Source organism: Ambystoma mexicanum, chromosome 4q (genome assembly GCF_040938575.1).
Source record: "Ambystoma mexicanum isolate Mex_15411 chromosome 4q, UKY_AmexF1_1, whole genome shotgun sequence".
NCBI classification, from domain to species: domain Eukaryota; kingdom Metazoa; phylum Chordata; class Amphibia; order Caudata; family Ambystomatidae; genus Ambystoma; species Ambystoma mexicanum.
Window position 1 is genome coordinate 309,962,743 of NC_090928.1, and position 20,467 is coordinate 309,983,209.

Here is a 20,467-nt window from a genome sequence, read left to right on the forward strand (position 1 = left end):
TGTGAATAGGGTTTACTTAATGTTTGATGGGGCCGGATTGTTGTTTGCACAGTGAGTCCCTCCCCGTGCCCATGTTATTCCTCATTTTCCTCGTTTAATGAGAAATGTGCATGTTCCGCCCCCCTTTTTATTATTTGCACTGGCCTTTCCCAGGCGCTGCGTTCTATCCCTCGCAAAGGGCTCACGCACGGCACTAAGTAGGAAGGGCCAGTGCAAAGTCTAGTACGTGAATTGGTAAATTACATTTAGTGCAGCGCAACAAAGTCACTTTGCGGTCCATTAAACTTTTTGTAAATTAGGCCCATATAAGTCACGCAACTATAGGAATTTCCTATCACAAAGCCAGGAGTTTCCGTACGTGGCCAAAAAAAGCAAAATCTATCTAAAAACGTGTGTTAAATATCCTATAATTATTCAGCAGTCAAAAGAAAATGGACCCAAAATAAAATGTAAATGTAAAAAACGATATTTGATCAAAATGAGTGAATGCAGCAGTTTCCAATCCAAAGTTCTTTTGAAGAAAATCCATGAGTTGTACGTATTAGTTAATTGCAATGAATTTTTCTGATGCCAGCACTTCAGTGTAATCATCTGGAGCAAATATCAAATAGCGTTTTCTTGGTATCATATTTGTACTGCACAAAGCCGCCCCCACAAATGTAACTGCGATAGAATTCTAACCACAGAGGAGCTCATGTTCCTTCAAACTAAGTCTAATTTGACAGAAGGGAGCCGTTACATTTACACTTTAATGCAGGTGGCTCCCTGCCACCACATTTTCTGTCATTTGCACTGCTGGGTGCAAATGTGCAGGGCAAAAGGCGGCGTACAAATGTTTACGCCGCCTTTTGCCTAGCACTTTTGCACTCTGCAGCACAAAGTCAGTAAACGCTGGCTGGCATGCTTGCATTCCAACCAGCATTTACTTTTAATTGTGGGCGGCGCATGCCATGCTTGCATGGCAAGCAGCGCTCACAATTGAAATTAGATGCTGTCCGACATGCTTGCATGTTGGGCAGCATTTGACTTGCATTGTGAAGACTGCTTACCATGCGCGCATTCCTAAGTAGTCTTCACATATTAAATTAAACGCTGTCCGATAAACCATGATGGCAGTCAGTGATTACAATGGATTCCTATGGAGTCCGGCTGCTTTGTGCTAGTGCATAAAGCAAGAGACTCTGTTAGGATCTCCAGCATGCCGGCGCAAATGCTGGAGCATTTGTATGGCAGAGAGGAAGGAGGTGACAGAAGCACAAGTTGCTTTCTGCCCATACTCTGCGATGGATGAAAAATGCAGCGTGGCGCAATTCAAAGGTGTTAAAGTCTTACTCAAGACTTTAACGCCTTTCAATCACATTGAGCCCCTGATAAACATGACCCCCAGAGTGTTAGTGATATCTAGCGGACAAGAGTAGTATTGTCACTCATCTTTTCTTGATATTTAGCATGCTGGGAAATCAGGTCCGAGAGCCCAGGCATGGCACCTGCTGGAGAGAAATATTTGGACTCTGACAGGGCAGAGCTGTGGCCCACTTAAGCACTACTGCTGCATGCAGAATCATGTGGCAAGATGCCTACTAATGAAAGACTTTGAACGTATTACATGTGGTTTAGAGGAGCAGCCGAAAGCCTCTGCAGGAAGTCCCGCCCCCCCTGCTGCCTAAATGCAGGAATCCTGAAATCGCACCATGCACGACACCACTGGTCATGACTATTCCGCAGAGAGCCTTTGAGAAAAGGTATCCACTAAGAAAACCCTATCTGATGTATCGCTATAGAGAGATGACAATCTCTTGGACGAGGACCCCGAAGAAATATGAAGACGAAAGAAAGAGAAGCTGGTGACGCCACAAGAGATGAGCATGACGCACTGAGAAGAGTGGCTGAAGAAGAAGATGTATAGAGTTTATGGAATCTGATGACAAAGTAAAGAATCTAGATAACTTTCATATGCAAAGTGAAGAGTGCATGTGTGAAGAGCATTGCAGAAAATGCAAGCCATGTAATAACTGTACAGATGCAGCAATGCAAGTAGACTAGGTAATCTTAGAAGCTGGCTGTATGTAGTGAATAGACTGCAGGCGGAGCCACCATTATATAGAATCTGGACTACAGTGTCACAATTTTAGTAAGCTTAAGCCCATGGAGAAGATGGCTGAAAGCTGTGTTGCAGCAAGAAAGCAGCTGGAATCGAAGAAGGACCGAGAAAGGCAGTCTGGCCTGGTGTCAAAGACTGAAGCAGCCAAGAACTGATTATCTATCCTTGAAGAACAGTGAACGTGAGAAGCTGAGTCAGCCCTTGTTAAAGTGCAAATAAAGAAAACATGAGTGTCATTTTTTATTCATTTAATACAATTAAACAATTACATGCTAGAAGATGAGCCGAATTGTGGTTTTATGTCACATGGGCTATGGATGGAAATAGAGGTTGGGCATGCATCTCTGGACTTAAGATAGCATGTGCTCAAACTCCCATATGTTCCCAGGAGTGAGAATCTATTGCAAGGCCAAGTTCAAAGGCAATCTCCATGCCAGAAAGCATGGACGATGAGAGATGTTGGGCTAATTGGGTGGGGGGACACGACCATAGTCCACCCACTGACACCTGCGGTACCAGCTTACGTGCTGCTAGTGAGCCGAATGTTCCAGAAGGGTACAAGCATGCCAACCAATTATAGAAGGCCATATAGTGAAGAGCCTTATAGTTTGATAGCCAATGATGAGCTGTTTGTCAACAAACTATTGAAGATGACTTGCACTAGGGGTGGGCATAAATTGTCCACCTCACTACAGAGACCCAATCACAACCCTACCCCTTATAGAAAGTATACTTAGGTGTTGCCCTTGAGCCAACCACAACTCCGCGTATGGTGAGTTTTTATGTTCATGTTTATTGTGTGTATATAGCGCTTTACGCCAAAGCGCTTTACATTATAACAACAAGGATACAATAACAGTAGAAGCAATTACAAAATATGATTCAAACCAGTAATACAGAAAGTAGAACAATTTGCCAGTGAAGATAAACGAGGGAAGAGGGGGTGAAGAGGGGAAGGAAGTCAGGAACAGGAAGTGGAAGAAGCAGAGGGCGAGAGAGGAGGAGAGGGGACTTAAGAGGAAACAGAGCAGGGAGAGAGAGGTAAGAAGAGGAGGGTAAAAAAGGGGGGAGAGGGGAAGGTGGAGGAGGGAATGAGAGTATCAGGGAGGGGAGTGGAGAAGAAGAGATTTAAGGAGACACGAAAGGAGGAATAGGTGGGGATGGAACGGATAGAGAGAGGAAGAGAGTTCCAGTGGAGGGGGGCAAGGAGCTGAAAGGAGCGAAAACGAGAGGAGGCGCATGGGGACGTGGGAACAGAGAGAAGGAAGAGGTCTGCAGATCTGAGAGAGCGGGAGGTGGTGTAGAATGAGATGAAAGAGGAGAGACAATGGGGAGCAAGATCATGAAGAGATTTAAAGACAAGACAGAGGAAGTGGAATTTGAGTTGGGAATGAAAGGAAAGCCACTCAAGATGAGAGAGCGAGGAGAAGATGGAGTCGTGAGGAGAGAGAAGACAGGGGATACGAATGGCAGAGTGCTAGAGGGATTTGAGGGGGGCAAGATGAGAAGCAGGGAGTACAAAGAGGAGAGAAGAGCAGTAGAAAAGACGAGAGAAGAAAAGGGAGGAGATTAAAAGTTTAGTGGTGTGGAAGATGAGAGAGGAGCGTACTTTGTGAATATTGAAAAGGTGATGAATTGAGAGAAATATGATGGGTGAAGGAGAGGGAGGAGTCAAAGTAAATGCCTAGATTACGAGCATGGCCAGAGAGAGGAAGATTAGAGGTGGGAAGTGAATAGAAGAAGGGGGAGAAGGAGGAGGAATAGTGTTGGAGGGGAAGAATAAGACTTCAGTCTTGTCTGTATGAGAGAGAGAAAGTGGGATGACATTCAGTTTTTAATGGCAGTAAGACAAGAAGAGAGTTTAAGATGGAGGTCAGGAGTGAAGGAAGAGAATGAGAGGGAAAGCTGGGTGTCATCAGCGTAGAAGTGGTGAGAAATATCAAAGGAAGAGATGATAGGGGCGAGAAGGGAGGTGTAAAGAGAGAATAGAAAAGGGTCAAGGACAGAGCCTTGGGGTACATCATAGTCCAGGGGAAGAGTAGAAGAGGTACAACCTCCCCAGGAGACGGTAAAAGAGCGGTGGGAAAGGTAAGAAGAGAGCCAGTGGAGGACAGAGCCTTTGAAACCTAAAGAGGAAAGAGTGTTGAGCAGTAAGGGGTGATCAACTTTGTAAAAGGCTGCAGAGAGATCAAGGAGGATGACGACTCAGACGATATTTTACTATATAAATGTAATTTTTAATGAAATGCTTTGAGTGAGATTATGCTGTGCGATGTCTGTTTTTGTCCGTTGTAACTCCCTGTTTTAGACAATGGATAATAAAACAGTAAAACGACTTTGCCTTCTTCCTGAGTTGGTTTAATTATTTGGTATGAGAGGTACTCTGCATCCCATCTACTGCACTATATGCTACCTATTTAAGGGCCATATGTTCACTGGCAACACTATCATAACAGAGCCAAATCAGCCTGAACCAATAGTCTACTACTTCCACACTGTTGAAAAATACCACACTTGCACTACACCCAGGTGTTCCACAAGGCCTTCATTTTTTTTTTTTTTTTTTTTTTTTTGGCTACGCAGTAACCTTTACAAAGTATAGAAAAAGTAAGATAAGAAAAGTTCATAAAATTACTTTAAAAGAAATTACATTACATAAAATCCAATACATATTATATGACAGAGCCTAGTTTATACATAAAATGACTTTTACAAAAGAAAAAAAAATAACCCTAAAAAAAGCAATATTGCATAATAAACCAACATTTCTATCTAAGCTTCCTATATTTCACATTTAACTTTTAAAAAGTGTATTACCACCAATTGCAGATTGACCCTCGAGCCATGCAACATATCTTTCCAGAGGGCTTCCAGATCAACACACTCTGGGTTAGGCACATACTTAATAAAATATTCCATGCGCGCTAATCTTAATCCGATACATTGTGTCAACAAATGTTGGAGAGTTACTTCCCTGATGTCTAGATCACAATATAAACATTTAGCCATGGGAGTAGACAAGCATTTCCTTATGCTCATATTTTGGCCCGTTGCAAGTACATTAAAACGAAAGCGCATGAATTCCTGTCTGTGCCCTTTGCTGGGGAATCTTCTAAGACATGGTTCTGTTGTAGCAATTTTTTTATAGTTACTGACCAGATGCGCATATAATTTTTCACTTTGCATTAAGTTATCAGTCAGATTCCAGTCTGCGTATTGCAGAAGTATCTTCGCCTTAGTCGGATTGCTAATAAGCAGTTCTTTGGAAACCCCTACTTCTGCCAGAGCTTCATGAACCTCCTTTTCCAGATCCTGCAATACCACAGAAGATTCCTTACCAGCCACCAGGCACCGTCCCAGAATTCCATACAGGGTCGAGTCCTTACCCAAAAGCAATTTCCTAAAAAGTGATACTCTACACCAAAGGATTACACTAGAAATAGAGTATAACCCAAGTTCGTAGCGTATTGCCGCGAGTGGGACACACTTCAGGAGATACCAAAACAAGGACCTAAGCAAACGTGCCTCATATTTCGTAAATTCACTCCTGAACCAAGATGGAACCAGTTCCATCCCCTAGCAGAACTGGGCAACGGTTTTGCTACGATACATTTTTAGACATGGTAACATCGAGAATTTCCAGTATTTATTATCAATTTTAAGTAGTTGGGGGATCAATGGAGATATTTTTTTTATCCAGATAATTGCACAAATTAGCCCTGGTTACAGTCTCAAAAATTGGATAGGCAAGGTACCTGAAAGCATGATATATAGTGAGTTTAGCATGATCCAAGAACCACGCAAATGTGCTTACCCTCTTCCTATGGCTTAATTGCATGATAAAGGTTTTTGATTGATTTATAGCTAGTGCATTTTTCACCGTGTATTTCTTAAAAGAAGACAGAACTCGTTGCAAGCCCAGAGGCGTTAAGTCAAATAATAATACGTCATCTGCATATGCAGTCCACACAATTTTGTGCCCTCCACTTTTGGGGCAGCAAAGGATGCCTCTTCCAGGTGCAGACCAACATCTGACCGATACAAATGAAAGACAGTAGGCGCAAATATACACCCCTGTCTCAAACCATTTCCTGTGGTGATTTCCTCAGAAAGAGCTCCCTCAATATTCAGACGTACCCTTATCTTAGGTTCTGCATGAAGATGGTATAGAATAGCTAGGAGCTGTACAGGTATATCCAAGGCAAGCAATTTACTCCACAGCATGGTTCTGTCAACTAAGTCAAAAGCGGAGCAAAGGTCAATTGATGCCAAGTATATTGAATGGCTACCTCTTTGCCTGGTCTGTTGCTGCATAATGGTTAATAGAATACCCCCCGCGTCGGTTCCCTCCGCTTTCCTGAAGCCAAATTGCTGCGACGAAAGTACTGCCTCATCCTCCATCCAAACGTGGATGTATTCAAGGACTAAAGACGCAAAGATCTTAGAGTCCGCGTCAAGCAGGGCAATAGATCTGTAACTAGTTGGTAAAGATCTGTCGCCCTTTTTATAAATTGGGACAACATAAGACATGTGCCAAGTAGTTGGAAAGACCCTAGATATAGCAATGTTCTTAAAGAGTAGACACAGAATTTTGGTCCACAAGGCCTTAAAGCCAAACCACCCTGAGCCAACAACTCATACTCACTATCCATCCCATGGTGTTGGGGAAGTGGCTGCCCTCCTCTAGCTATTTGGGAACTTGCCCCATGGTAACCAGCCGTGGCAGAATATCTCCTCACCCACGGAGACAGCAGTCAGCTCTAAGATGCAATAAAATGGTCAAACATTGTGCCTTAAAAAATGAAGCAATAGAGAACCAAAGCTTGTCCTTGCCTCTTTTTTCTCTTCCAAAATTTTGAAGCGATATTACCTGAGGCGGTAGGCTGACCATGTCGGTAACGGTACCACGGCCCACATTAAGGGTCCCTTAACATGGGCAGCGATGCCATTACTGACAGGGTAGTTACCTACGTGGGTGCTAATGTTGTGCATTCTTTTTTTTTTAAACGAAATGTACCTTTTCTGCATGGTCCAGCGCTGCGTCGTGGTTCACAGTCTGTTTTCAATGTTGATGACTGTGACATCATCAACATTGAAAACGGACTACGGGAACCACAGCGTGGCATCAGATCATGCAAAAAAGGTATGTTTTTTTTTTATAAAATAAAAACACACTCTTAGCACCCATGTAGGTAACCAAATGGGTGCTAAGAAGTGAGGGGTAGGGTGGGGAAAGGAAGGAGGAGCAGAGTAGGAAAGGGGCGCTGGCCAACCGCACCCAGGCTGCTTATAATGCAGAATTATACCATACAATACAGCCCGCTTTCCGAACATCCTGATTGGCCAGCGCCCCCTTCCTGGGTGCTAATGAACAATAGAGCCAAGAAGCTTGGCCTCAAGTATTCCAGAGGCGTGGTCTGCCCTTTATTGGTACCACAAGAAGCACATTTAAGATTAACCTTCTTCCTTTCTTGTACCCTGAAAAAAACAGGCGATTAAGAAGTGAGGATTTGCTACTCTCTTTACTGTTAAATCTTTCATCCTGTGCGAATATTCATCCCAAAGGACAATACCATTGACTGTTTTCAATGCTTGGATAACGCACTGTTCAGGATGAACATTGGTGCTATGAAATAGGTCCCTGAAGAAGACTGTTACATAATAATAATTCTCAGTGGAAACATGTCGGTCTTTGAAAATAATGAAGTACAATTTGCATTTATTCAAATATAACATAAATAAAAAAAATACAGTGAAAATGACTCCTAGATGTTACAAATATTCTTTCCTATTTTTCAATTCTTAATTGTAAGTAACCTCTCCTGTGAAAAATGACAAAACTGAATATACGTTATTCTGTCAGGACGGCCATGAACTGTCCAAACAGTGCGTGTGCAGCCTCCCCCGCTCGCTATGTTAGGGCCTAATTGTCTTCTCTTAAACCCGGTCAGCTCCGCCCTGCTTGAATTACAGAAGTGACACATTTATTGAAATATAGGGAAACCTCTGGCGGGAAACAAAGCCCTTTTGTAATGACTCTGACACCGTTCTTTGTGCCACGCCAGGCAGTTGCGTACTTCCGCACATTACACTAACTCTCAGCCATAATTCATAACAGGGGACATGATCAGAGAGCTTTCATACGATATTGTGTGTGGGGCACAAAGAAAGCTAAGCGTGTGAACGCTAATCTAAACGTCCAAACTGCTACGTCACCGCTTTCAACTCATTCACAATTTTACCTCATAGGCTGAACAGTGGCCGTTGCTAGCCCTCAGAAACAAAACAGAGAAATAGGTACGAAATATCGAACAGGTTCACAATAAAATGCATATGAACAGTTATAAATTCCCCGCAGCTCAAAGCCGTTTCTAGTGGCGGGCCGAACGGGCAGCTGCCCTGAGCGCATTGGGGAGAAGGGCCCAACAGAGTTCGGTGCTTGTGACCCCCAGGGCCTCGGGTGAACAGCTCACCATAAACATGGGTGCTATTTATTCACATGCAGACGCTATCCAAGGAGGTCAGCATGGTTTCTGTTGAGCATTATGTATGAAGCACACTGAAGCCTGGACGCAGGTACTGGACAGGCTTGCAGGAGTTCCTGCAAGTTCTAAACAAAGAAAACAGGCCCAAGTGGTGAGGTCGGGGCTCAGCAGCTCTCGGCACAAAAAGCTGTCATTGTCAGCACTACACCGATCAGCAGATGACACATCTACGTCTCCTTCACCCTCTATGAATGGCAAGACAGACATTCCAAAGTTCTTCATAGAGAGTATGGTGCTTTATGCATGGTGCTGACAAAAGACAAGAATGTCTACAGGCCTGGTGCTCAAATTACTTTCAATTCATGTATAAAGCCCGGGGATCAAAAAGGGCACAACAAACAACATGTCTCGGGAGGATAGCTCAGAGGCAACGTACTCGCCTAGGAAGCAAGATGACACAAAGCAACACAGGTTCGATCCCCAGGTCCGCGCTTAGAAACCTCTGGGTATTAAGCACGTTGTAAATAACCTCTCATATCTACCTTTGAAAATCATGCTGGGATATCAGTTTATTCAGCAAAAATATGTGAGAGGGCTTTGCTTTGCGCCATTCATGTAACTATTGGACATGGGCTGGGGCATTTTTTCAACAGTTGTAAATGTAACAAAGTAGATTTTCAACATACTTTTCAACCTGGAGGACGGACAAACATGCATGTCCTTTGCCAAAATATATAATGAAGCCAGACAACCACATTTGGCCTTTATTTACCTGCCGTTTTTTGTGCATAATATGACAGGCGCAATTGCACCAAAATCACCCGAATCCATAGTTAGCTGCTCACATAATGGACAAAGCTACGCGCTTGCTTCTGTGATATGTGTTTCGCCTGCTGTGCACCAGTGTAGATTGCAATAGTACACCTGTTATTTTCTGCAAAATCCGTGGTAGCAAACCTATAGTAAAGCATTTTTTTTATTTTAGATAGGTTATTTATAACACGCTTAATACCCAGCGGTTTCTAAGCGCGGACCCGGAGATCGAACCTGTAGTGTTCCATGTCGTCTTGTTTGCAAGGTGCAAGGCGAGCACGTTGCCCCTGAGCTATCCGCCCGACACGGGGGTATCCTATAGTCACTGATAACCAGTTAATTAAATCACTTTTTTATGTAGCCTTCCTCTTTGCAAGCGCTAAACAACAGGTGTTATTGCCCATTTTAATGGTGAAGCGGAAGGAAAGATGGGAAATGAAATTAAGGGAACACGATAGGAAGAGCGGAGGAGTGCATACAATCCTGAGTGCCTGAAGGGAGGGAAGAAATGGGAACTTGATGGAGCTCAGCAAAGTAGAGTGATAGGGGTGAGAGGGAAATAAAGACTGTGATGTGAGAATGAGAAACTGAAAGGAGAATAATGAGAAATGGGGAGTGCTGGAGGTAGGTACAAGTCAACATAGAGCAGCACAGGTTCGAATCCCAGATCCGCGCTTAGAAACCTATTGGGTATTAAGCGTATTATAAATAACCAATTATAATTATGATACTAAAAGTAAGAAGAATGAATTCAGGCGAGTCTTACATTGAGTGAGATGGGGTCAGAGTGGAACTGAAATAAAGCTGATAGATTTGGACGGATTGAGGGGGCGATGGGACCTGGATTGGTAGAAGTTGGTGGCGGGAGCTGTTGACTCTGTGAGATAAAGGTGAGAAGATCGAGCTGGAGGTGGGGAGGAATGGGACAGATCAAAGAGAAAGGTGCATGGAGTGGAGGAGGGGACAAAAGGTGGGCTGGCAGAGAAAGAGGGGCGACAAGGCCACAGGTGGTGGCGGTGTAAAGGAGACTGGCAGGGACAAGGCAACGATGGAAATGAAACCCAACAGTGATGGGAAAACTGGGAGATAGTCGCGAGTGCCGGTGACAGGTTGCGTGAGATAACTGCTGAACCCATTTGCATGCATCATAGTACTTGGCCGAACCCTACCCCTTACCCAGAATAATTTGGCTCACACATTGTTTGTCAAGTGTTGGCAATAAAAGGCCGTAGGTTTTTATTGTACAGATATGGTTATGCAAATAACAATAATCACATATCATAAAAAATAATACACAATACTTTTGGGCACCGGGTCTTGGTGTTACCCCCTCTGGCCCGTGCCCGCCTTCTTATGTCCCACGACTTGTTGTGGACAACGTACAGTGTCCTGTACTTCTTTTCCTTTGTTCTGCTCCCGCTTTTTGTAGGGTGGGAGGGTTGTCTGGTAAACAAGCAAAGGTTTGGAAGGCACTGAGTCAACAGTGCACCTCCTGTGTGTTTGGGTCCCCATTCAGGGTCCACAAACTAGTTGTGTTTTCTCAGAGCAGCCGCTCTGTACTTATAAGACCCAGGGTTCCCTGGGTCTTTGAAATGTATAGTAGTGGGGGCTGGTATGTGTCAGCACCCAGCCGGATAGCCAACTGTCTGGCCCCCCGGGGAGGGGCAGGTAATTGAACCTGATCCCTGCATGCCTGTTGGCTTCTTTGGGTGCTTAGCACCTAGCTGCATGAAGGAAGGGTGAGGTGATTGTTCACACCTGACCCTTCCTCAGCATTGTGCTGGGTAGACTGTGTGTCTCTACGGCTGGGGGGAGGCAGAGAGGAGCAGAGAGGGGGAGAGGTTGTGCTGCCCCTCTCTGGCCTGCTAATGGTAACAGCAGTTACACTGCCTCGCTTTGCGAGGCACTTCAGCATTGCCCATAACTGCTGAAACCATTTGCATGCATCATAGTACTTGGCCGAACCCTACCCCTTACTCATAATAATTTGGCTCACACATTGTTTGTCAAGTGTTGGCAATAAAAGGCTGTAGGTTTTTATTGTACAGATATGGTTATGCAAATAACAATAATCACATATCATAAAAAATAATACACAATACTTTTGGGCACCGGGTCTTGGGGTTACCCCCTCTGGCCCGTGCCGCCACACATGGGCAGGTTGCCGGCTGACCGCGTTCCCCCGAAAGTATCTCTTATTTACAACCCCTGGAGGCTAGAGTTGCTGTAATTTGTCAAAAGAAATGTTCCATGCCCTTAGTTGATAAGTGGGTGCCGTCTTTGTGAAAAAGGTCCGGATCACCCAGTGTAATGGCTGGGTGCTTGATGAAGCCCAGTCCTCTTATTGTGCAGAATTTCTCTGGCCCCCTGTTGATTTTTCAACTGGAAATGTCTACAGATTTATAACAGTTGGCCCCCTGCCATTTCTTCCTAGGTAGGATGGCTGAAAAGTATATTTCCGTCCCTCTCCAGTTGTGTGCAATGCCTGCAAGGGAGGCACACATGTCCCCGAGTAACTGCCTCCTCCCCACTGTTACTAGGTCGTTGCCACCTAAGTGTATGATCAGGAATTCGGGCGGGTCCCTGTAAGCAACCAGCTCTGCTAATGTTTCATGGATCTCTGCCCACCGCAGGCCTCTGTAGCCCCACCACGCGGCGATGGTGTTCCTGAAAGGTGGCCTTTCATTGGTCTCCTCTGCCCATCGGCCTGTCCTGAAGATAAAAGAGTGGCCAACAATCCATGCTGATTGCAGAGTGTTCCTCCCTTCGCCTGGCATTTCTGTATGAAGGGGGGAGAAAGAAAGGAGTGAGGGTGGCTGGCTATAATAATTGCGGTCAATGTATCTTTTGTAACAATCTGATTTACAGTCCCCAATCCTTTTCAGTTGTTGAGGGGCTAAGCCTCCCTGCCATGCTGATGTAGCAGCACCTATTCTGAAGGAATGGGTGCCGAAACCCCAGGGGTCCCACCCCACCTTGTTGATTGCTTTCATCAGCACCCCTTTAAATTGGTACCGGCTTAGTGCCGAGGCGTCTTTATGGATCAAGAACCTCCCCCCAACCTTGGGTCTTTGTGCATTGTAAAGGTTGGTAATACATACTGGGCAGTTTAATGCCTCATCAATACAACAAATGTTGATGGTTCTTATTGCCCCCGTTTTAGATTGTTGTATTTCTATGCTGATGCTCTCCTGTCTGACCCTGACTTCCATGATGCCCAGCCCGTTGCTGGCCTTGGTGCTGGAAGCAATGAGCTCACTCACACGGAAAGCCCCGAAGTATGCTAGGAAAAAGGCTGTTCTGAACAGTAGGATCTCGTAAGGGTGCCAACATATGGCTTCCAGTTGGTTTGTAATTAGTACTAGTTTTCAGAAATCAAGGGGGCGGTGGATCTACCTGTGGACCCTCTAGTCTGCCCCATCCTTTTAATGCATAGGAAATGAGGGGGCTTTGGGTGGGGTCCGAATCACCCCGAATTTTAGAAAAATATGACACTGCGACTAGATGTCTTTTGGCCCAGTCCCTTTTGAAACCTTGTTCATGTGCCCATTTTAGAAAAATGTCTAAGTCTTTCATGGTTATTAATTCTACGTGTTCTATGCCCGTGATTTTAAAAACTGTCTGTAAGCACTTACTGTATTGCGCTGCGGTGGTGCTTGCCAGTGCTTTCCCTGCCATTTCCGTGAGGAAACCTAAGGAAGGGTTGGCACCCGTTTTTGAGGTGCCTGATTCTTGTTGGACATCCCGGCCTAGGCTCTCTGGCACTGGCTTTGATGCCGTTATATTATTGGCACCCATATTTGAGGTACCTGGTTCTTGTTGGACATCCCGGCCATGGCTCTCTGGCACTGGCGTTGATGCCATCATATTCTTGGCGCCCGTATTTGAGGTGCCTGATTTATGTTGTGCATTCTGGCCTGAGCTCTCTGGCGTTGGCGTTGATGCTGTTATTTTTGAGTTCCCATTATTTCCCAGCATTCTGCCGGTATTGGCGTCATCTGTTCCTGGGCGTGAGGCGCTAGCTCCCGGAATCTTGGCCACTGAAAGCGAGATAAGGCATCGGCAATGTTATTATCTGCCCCAGCGATGTGCTTAGCTTTGATCACAATATTTTCTTGTAATGTGACTGCTGTGATGGCTCGTAGGACTTTTAGTACTAAAAGGCATTTGGTAGACCTTCTGTTTATGGAGCCTACGACTGCCATGTTGTCGCACCACACCAAGAGTTCCGTATTAGTGAGCTGCCTGCCCCAAATGTGTAATGTTAGCCAAATGGGAAAAATTTCAAGGAGGGTGATGTTTTTCGTCTACCCTGCCTGTTGCCATGAATCGGGCCAGTGTCCTGCCACCCACTCTGTGTCTAGTGTGGCCCCAAACCTCTTGCTCCCGGCTGCATCGGTAAAAAGGACTCTTTTTGTCCATGTGTTCAAAGGTGTTCGCCAAAGTGCGGTCCCGTTGAACTTTATTAAGAAATTCCTCCAAATTTCTAGGTCTTGTTTCACCTCTGTGCCTAGTCGGATGTGTAGGTGGGGTTTGGAAAATGATTTGATTTTTAGTTCCAGGCTTCTGGAAAATATCCTCCCTTGCGGGATGATTCTGGCAGCGAAATTGAGACTGCCTGCTAAAGATTGTATATCTTTGACTGTGCCCTCGTCTTTAGTTATCAAGGCTTGTGTCTTCTCCAAGAGTTCTGCGATTTTTGTTTTGAGGATCTTGCATAGCCCTTGCGCAGAGTCTATTTCAATGCCTAGGAAGATTATACTGGTGGCTGGATTGGTCATTTTTTCCTTTGCTGGGGGTATGCCCCAGAGGCTGGCCATTTCTTCTAGTTTTGCCAGGGCCCTGTTGCATTCTAATGAATTTGCTGGGCCCATGACCAAAAAGTCATCTAAATAGTGAACTACTTTGGTCCCTGGTCTCTGTTTTTGAAAAGCCCATTGGAAAAAGGAGCTGAATTGCTCGAATAGGGCGCAGGATACTGCACACCCCATCGGCAGGCATCTGATCACATAAAATTTGTTGTTAAAGGTGAAACCTAACCATTGCTGGGAATCTGGGTGGACAGGCAATAATCTAAATGCGGATTCAATGTCTAGTTTGGCCATCAGGGCGTTCCTGCCACATTCCTGTATGAGTCTTACTGCCTCTTGGAAGTGTGTGTAGGATACTGCAGATTCCGTGTGTGGAATGCCATCGTTTAGGGATAGGCCTTTGGGATATGATAGGTGGTGAATTAGTCTCATTTTCCCTGGCTCTTTTTTGGGGACCAGTCCTAGTGGTGATATTATGTACTCTTTGAGTGGCACGTGGTCCCAAGGTCCAGCGATCCTGCCTAAGAGAAGCTCTTTCTTGATTTTGTTTTCCACTATTTGGGGGTTGTCCCTGGCTGATTTTAAGTTCAGCGGGATATGCTGTGACCCTGTGCCCTGAAATGGTATGAGAAAACCCTCAGAGAAACCCAGCCAAATGTTTCTGCTGGTTTCCCTGTCTGGGTAGTTCATTAGCACATCTTTAAAATTGATTGGGTTGATTGGTGTCTTGCCTGGGGCCAGGCAAATGGTTGACCCCGGGTGGATGGTGCTAGTCTTTTGGGTTTTTGGTTGGTAGTCTGGTGCAGTTGCTGGCTGCGTGGTCACCGTAGCAGTTTGTGCAGGTGTGTTTGTACCAACACTCCTTGCCCCAAGAGCATTGTTTTTTCCCGAAGTTCCTGCATGGAGTGTTGGCTTTTGAAATATGGTTTTTGTTTTGCCTTTGGGTATTGGACTTAGCCTCCCACGGATGGTTTTTGCGAAAAGGCTGTTCTCCCTTTTTGTGCTTTTCATTATCGTTGTTTCTGGGACCTGTGCTTTTGTTATTTTTGGAGAGGTTAGGGGAGGCCTCTTCCTCCGCTGGGGGTTCGGCATTTAACATGTACAGATCGTTTTGGACCTCGTCCCATTCTATGGCTGGCTTCTCTGACATGCTCCTCCTAAATCTGATTTCGTATGCTTGCCAGGTCTTTCCTTTTTGTGCGACTTTCACCTCTCTTATTTTGCCCATGTAGGCCCATATTTTTCTCCCATCATGGGGAAATTTCTCTGTGATTTCAGGTATTCTGAGTGCTGCTTATTATTCACGCCATACGTTGGTGGTGCTTTATTTTGTGGACCTGCCAAGCTTACAACTGTTTTGGCAGGTTTCTGTGACTGACAAAGAAAGAAAAATGGGGCGCACTCTTGCTGTGCATCTTTCCAGCCTCTTTCCATTGTACTGCCCCCTTTTGTTGTCTCCCATTTTTGGAAAGAGTCTAGTGATGCATAAAGCAGACAATTCCTAAACACCCCTTTGAATTTGCTGCAGCTGCAAAATTGGCGTAAATTTTGTCCCCCTCCCTTTCACTTATGGAATCTTGACATTCGTTCAAATGTGACACTGGGAAAAGCTATTCTTATAGAATTGTTGATTTCCCGGCCGGGCTCTCTCTATCACGCTCCCGTGTTTACTCCGTGAAAGAAAAAGCCGGGCAGCGCGTGTCCCGCGGCTTGCCGGGAGAGCGGCTGACGTGTCTGTTTGTTTTGAACTACTTGCGTAGGGAAAACAAAGTATCTAAATGTGCTCGGACAGAGCCAGACGTAGTCGCTTACCCTGTAATGCAGACGTATCCTTGGAAAACACCGTCGCTTCGTCGAGCCGCGTGGCAGGGGTTCCTGTGCTCTGCTCAGGTAATTGATTTTGCTGCTTTCGCGATTCCTCCTGGGCGACTGTTTTCTTTAGTCAATTTTGCTGCACACTCTCCATCGGGTTGAACAGGGCAATGTTCAGAAAAGGAAAAAGACGCAGCGAATGCCACGAACTTTGAAAAAGCTTAAAGAAGCAAAGGTTTGGAAGGCACTGAGTCAACAGTGCACCTCCTGTGTGTTTGGGTCCCCGTTCAGGGTCCACAAACTAGTTGTGTTTTCTCAGAGCAGCCGCTCTGTATTTATAAGACCCAGGGAGCCGTGGGTCTTTGATATGTATAGTAGTGGGGGCTGGTATGTGTCAGCCCCTGGCCGGATAGCCGACTGTCTGGTCCCCCGGGGGGGGGCAGGTAATTGAACCTGATCCCTGCATGCCTGTTGGCTTCTTTGGGTGCTTAGCACCTAGCTGCATGAAGGAAGGGTGAGGTGATTGTTCACACCTGACCCTTCCTCAGCATTGTGCTGGGTAGACTGTGTGTCTCTACGACTGGGGGGAGGTGGAGAGGAGCAGAGAGGGGGAGAGGTTGTGCTGCCCCTCTCCGGCCTGCTAATGGTAACAGCAGTTACCCAGCCTCGCTTTGTGAGGCCCTTCAGCATTGCCCAGAAGTGGGTAAAAGGGCAAACGTGGGTGATAGTGAAGTAGGCGGTTATGCAAGAGACAGGATGGTTTGAGAGAGACACTGTTTGTGTAATGGAGAAGGAAGATGGAAGAAGTAGAGGATGGGGAGGGATGGTGAAAGATGAAAAGGTTAATTAAAGATATATGTGAGTGCAAGAGGCATGACCAAGAAGAGTGAATGCGAGCAATGAGTGGAAGCAAAGGCTACAAAGGAGGGCGAAATGAATAGTGGGACAGGATGTAGAGACCAGTGAGGGACTTGCGGGAGAGTAGGAGATGGAGATGGGAAGTGGCAAACAAGCTGAAGGCAAAGACCAGGACAGTTCACGCCATGAGCCATCGGGTTAGATAATGAATTTGTTAGAGAAGTCAAGTGCCTATTTTTTTGCAGGTTACCCCTTCCAATGGAGCTATTATGGCCTCATTACCATAGTGTAATATCCAGTGAATACTCTGAGTATTCTCGCCACAGTCTGGATCTAGGGTTCTAATACTCCACAGGCTGGATCTGTTCCTAAATATGCTGCATTTTACCTACTTGGAGGTGGTGGTTAGGGGTGGGTGAAGTTATTGTCTCGGGAGGATAGTTCAGGGGTAACATGCTCGCCGTGGAAACAAGACGACACAGAACAACACAGGTTCGATCCCCAGGTCCGTGCTTAGAAATCTCTGGGTATTAAGCGCATTATACATAACCTATCATATCATGTCTTAGCCAGCAAATCAAAACAGGGAAAAATTATTTCCTGATATGCCACTTCTCTGACTCACCCTGTTCCACCTCTTTTCTGGTAGAATTAAAATTTTTAATGGTTTTGCCTTAGGCATGTGACATTTTTGTAAATTAGAGGGCCAAAATTTTATTCGGCTCTATAATTGTCTGAAACTTTACATGCCTAAATGCAAAATCGGGCAAAAGACAATGTTGGCCTTCGAAATGGTCAAAATTGACAATTTCGCTCTTCCAGCAAAATGGCGAAAGTGGGTAGGGCTTTCCCAGAATTCACCATTTTCCCGATAGGTGAAATTTGGCTGTTTCACCCACTCTAGTGGTGGCCTGGGTACATTTCCAAACGCTGCCCTGCCTGATTATTGTGCTCTTGTTAATGAGGGTTGTTCTCTAGAGTTCTGAAGTGTTTTTAGATCAACCATGAAGTCTTCATGTGGCACTGGAGACAGCAATGGAATCTCTGTAGGGCACACTAAATTCCTCCATGCCAACTAGTTTGTGGTTTGTTATGTAAAAAATATCAGAACTTGTCCCAGCCCAGAATACATTCTCCGGCACTACACAAAAAGCCTTACTCGTACACGATTAAGATTCACAGAAACGTTTTATAATTGTGCAAAACCACAGGAAAACGCTCTGTGAATCAGGCCTTCAACGTTTAACGGACTGCAGTATTCTCCCTTACAAAGTTTCCAAGTTTCCCAGTTACATGCATCACACCTCAAGAGACTCCTGTTTTGTCCCAATGCACCCTGGCATTTGTTGGCACATTCTTACAATGGGAGAAATGAAAGTACATGTCGCAGCCTGCAATGGAACCAACCAGGACTAGCTCGGGGTGTCATGCAGGGAACTGGAGAACCTGGACGCTATGCCATTGTATAATGTTGATCATTTGTGAGGCCGGTCTCTTGGCTCACTCATGGCATCGCTGGGGGGCCATCGTCCTATCCTAACAGAAGGTGATGAGAATGGTACACTGCAATGTTTGGTGGGTGTGGAGGAGGGGTTTTGCCGAGGCTCGGCCTTGCTTCAGTGGTAGGTCTGCCTACGCAATTGCTTTTCCAGCCCCTAAATTCTTTGAGCCTGTAGCTTCGGAGGGTGAGTTTGCTGCCATGTGTGTGCCCGTGGCAAGAGGGGCACACTCATCTTGAGCGTTACCTTGGGGCGTGCTGGCACAGTGCTTACCAAGTGTGTGTCAAGGGAGTGAGACGTACACGCGTGGGGGGCACGTTTTCGTTGTCTGCCCTCGGCACCCTAGCGCCTAGAAACTGCCCTGAGCGCATGTATGGTCTGTGGCGCACGCCTCCACTAAGAAGAGACAACATACACATGAATAATAACTTTATTTCCCCAAAATGCGAGTCTGTTTTCCAGAGAACAATTACCATGCATTTTTAGAAACGCAGGTGCAGCAATTCACTTCAGAAAATAAAAAAATCAAAACTGGAGCTTTCTACAAGAGAAGAGCCGCGCCAACGCTACTGTCGGATTTACGATGCAATTCCCAGGAACACACACACACACACACGAGGACACATAATGTACAACCTAACACAGAACAATGCAGGCTGTAGAGAAGCATATCCCAGTATTTGCTATCTTGACTCTTTTAAAGTGGCATTGAATTCACTGCCCCGAAAGCTAACGTGTAATTTTAACCCTGAGAAACGTTTTCTGAAGTTCCCAGGCATTTCCTCGAAAGGAGAGCAGGCGTGTAATGCGGCCGTGTGCGGATAAAAGGCTTCACGGAAGCGGGTTTCTCCTGCGGGAGACGCTGATGCAGTTGTAAACAGCGAACGCAAACCGGACTGGGAAGAATTGTTGGGGTACTCACGGAGTTCTTGGGGGGCAGGAGAATCCCATCATAGCTCCCCCTCCGTGCTGGGCTTCCGAAGTGCAGGGCAGCCATGGTGACTGGTTCTCCCGTTGTGAGGAAGGAGCCGAGTTTACCACCGCATGACCAGGCTGAGAGCAGGGCACTTGACTAACCATTGCATTGCCATTGAGTGTTAATAATGAGCAGGAGGTTCCGAGCTGCACACCCACGCGCCCGCGCGCGCGCGCGCACGGACACACACACAAACACACACACACACACACAGAGGCGCACCAGGTTATTCTGGTCCTCGCCAGCCGCTGGAACACGAATCAACGATTTCATCAGTGACATGGCCAATAGCCTTCTAGAATAGACACAGTAGATGCGGAACACTGCTTGAAGCGCAAAGTGCGCAGTGCGCGCATGTTTACGTTATTACTTGGGTGAACATTACAACCATTTATCAATTCGCCCAAAAACGATGGTTGGCATGTAATGGTCATGGCAAACACAAATCATGCATTTCACGTGTGAAATGATCAAAATGTCCAGTATTAGCACACACGGAGTGGGCAAGTCTTATGATAGCACATTAGAAGGAAACTTGTCAGCTGTCTAAAATAAACTAATGATATGTAAACTTGCCCGGCTGTGTCTTGGGTAATGAGTACGCATACATTACACACATGCACACGTGCTATTGGTTTCTCATGGCCCGATTCATGGAATTATTTGCGTGGAAAATAGGGTACTTGCGCGCCAAACTGCGCACAAATATGCATTCATCAATTCAAGGAATCAAATGCGCAGTACTTTTCCTGAGCTTGCGTGGAGTTTGCGCAGGCTCAGCACGTCTCTGCGAGGCATCGAGCACCTTGCGCGAGACACTGCGCAGAGCGTGGGTGAGGCCTGCGCAGAGGTCAGAGTAAGGGATGGAAAACAGAAAATATGGAAGAACATGCGAAAAAGCGGGCGTTACGAGGGACGGCCTCAGGTAGTCTATCGCATGCCCACAATTGAACGGCAGTAGACGCATTCAGGGATTTGAGCGTGCAACCTCTTGGCAGGGAATTGGACATTCTAGTCCTTCATACTATGTTCCAACCGAAGGCAGGCGTACATGCACTTGTGCATGGAATCGCTGCATGATGGTAAGATCAGAAGTTGGATTATGGGGTGCG

General features: G+C 45.8%; 1 protein-coding gene across 3 annotated transcripts in view; it reads right to left on the reverse strand.

The window, feature by feature from the left end:
- The window catches only part of TAGAP (T cell activation RhoGTPase activating protein), a 757,603-nt gene extending 738,109 nt beyond the window's left edge, over nt 1-19,494 (reverse strand). For 2 of the 3 annotated variants that reach the window (XM_069607891.1, XM_069607890.1), the window contains exon 1: nt 19,302-19,490. In XM_069607891.1, the coding sequence (XP_069463992.1) occupies nt 19,302-19,376 (75 nt within the window). In that variant the 5' untranslated portion in view covers nt 19,377-19,490. Of the gene's footprint in view, nt 1-19,301 lie in introns of all 3 variants that reach the window. The other variant, XM_069607892.1, reaches the window with a different exon arrangement.
- Between the last annotated feature and the right edge of the window lie 973 nt (nt 19,495-20,467).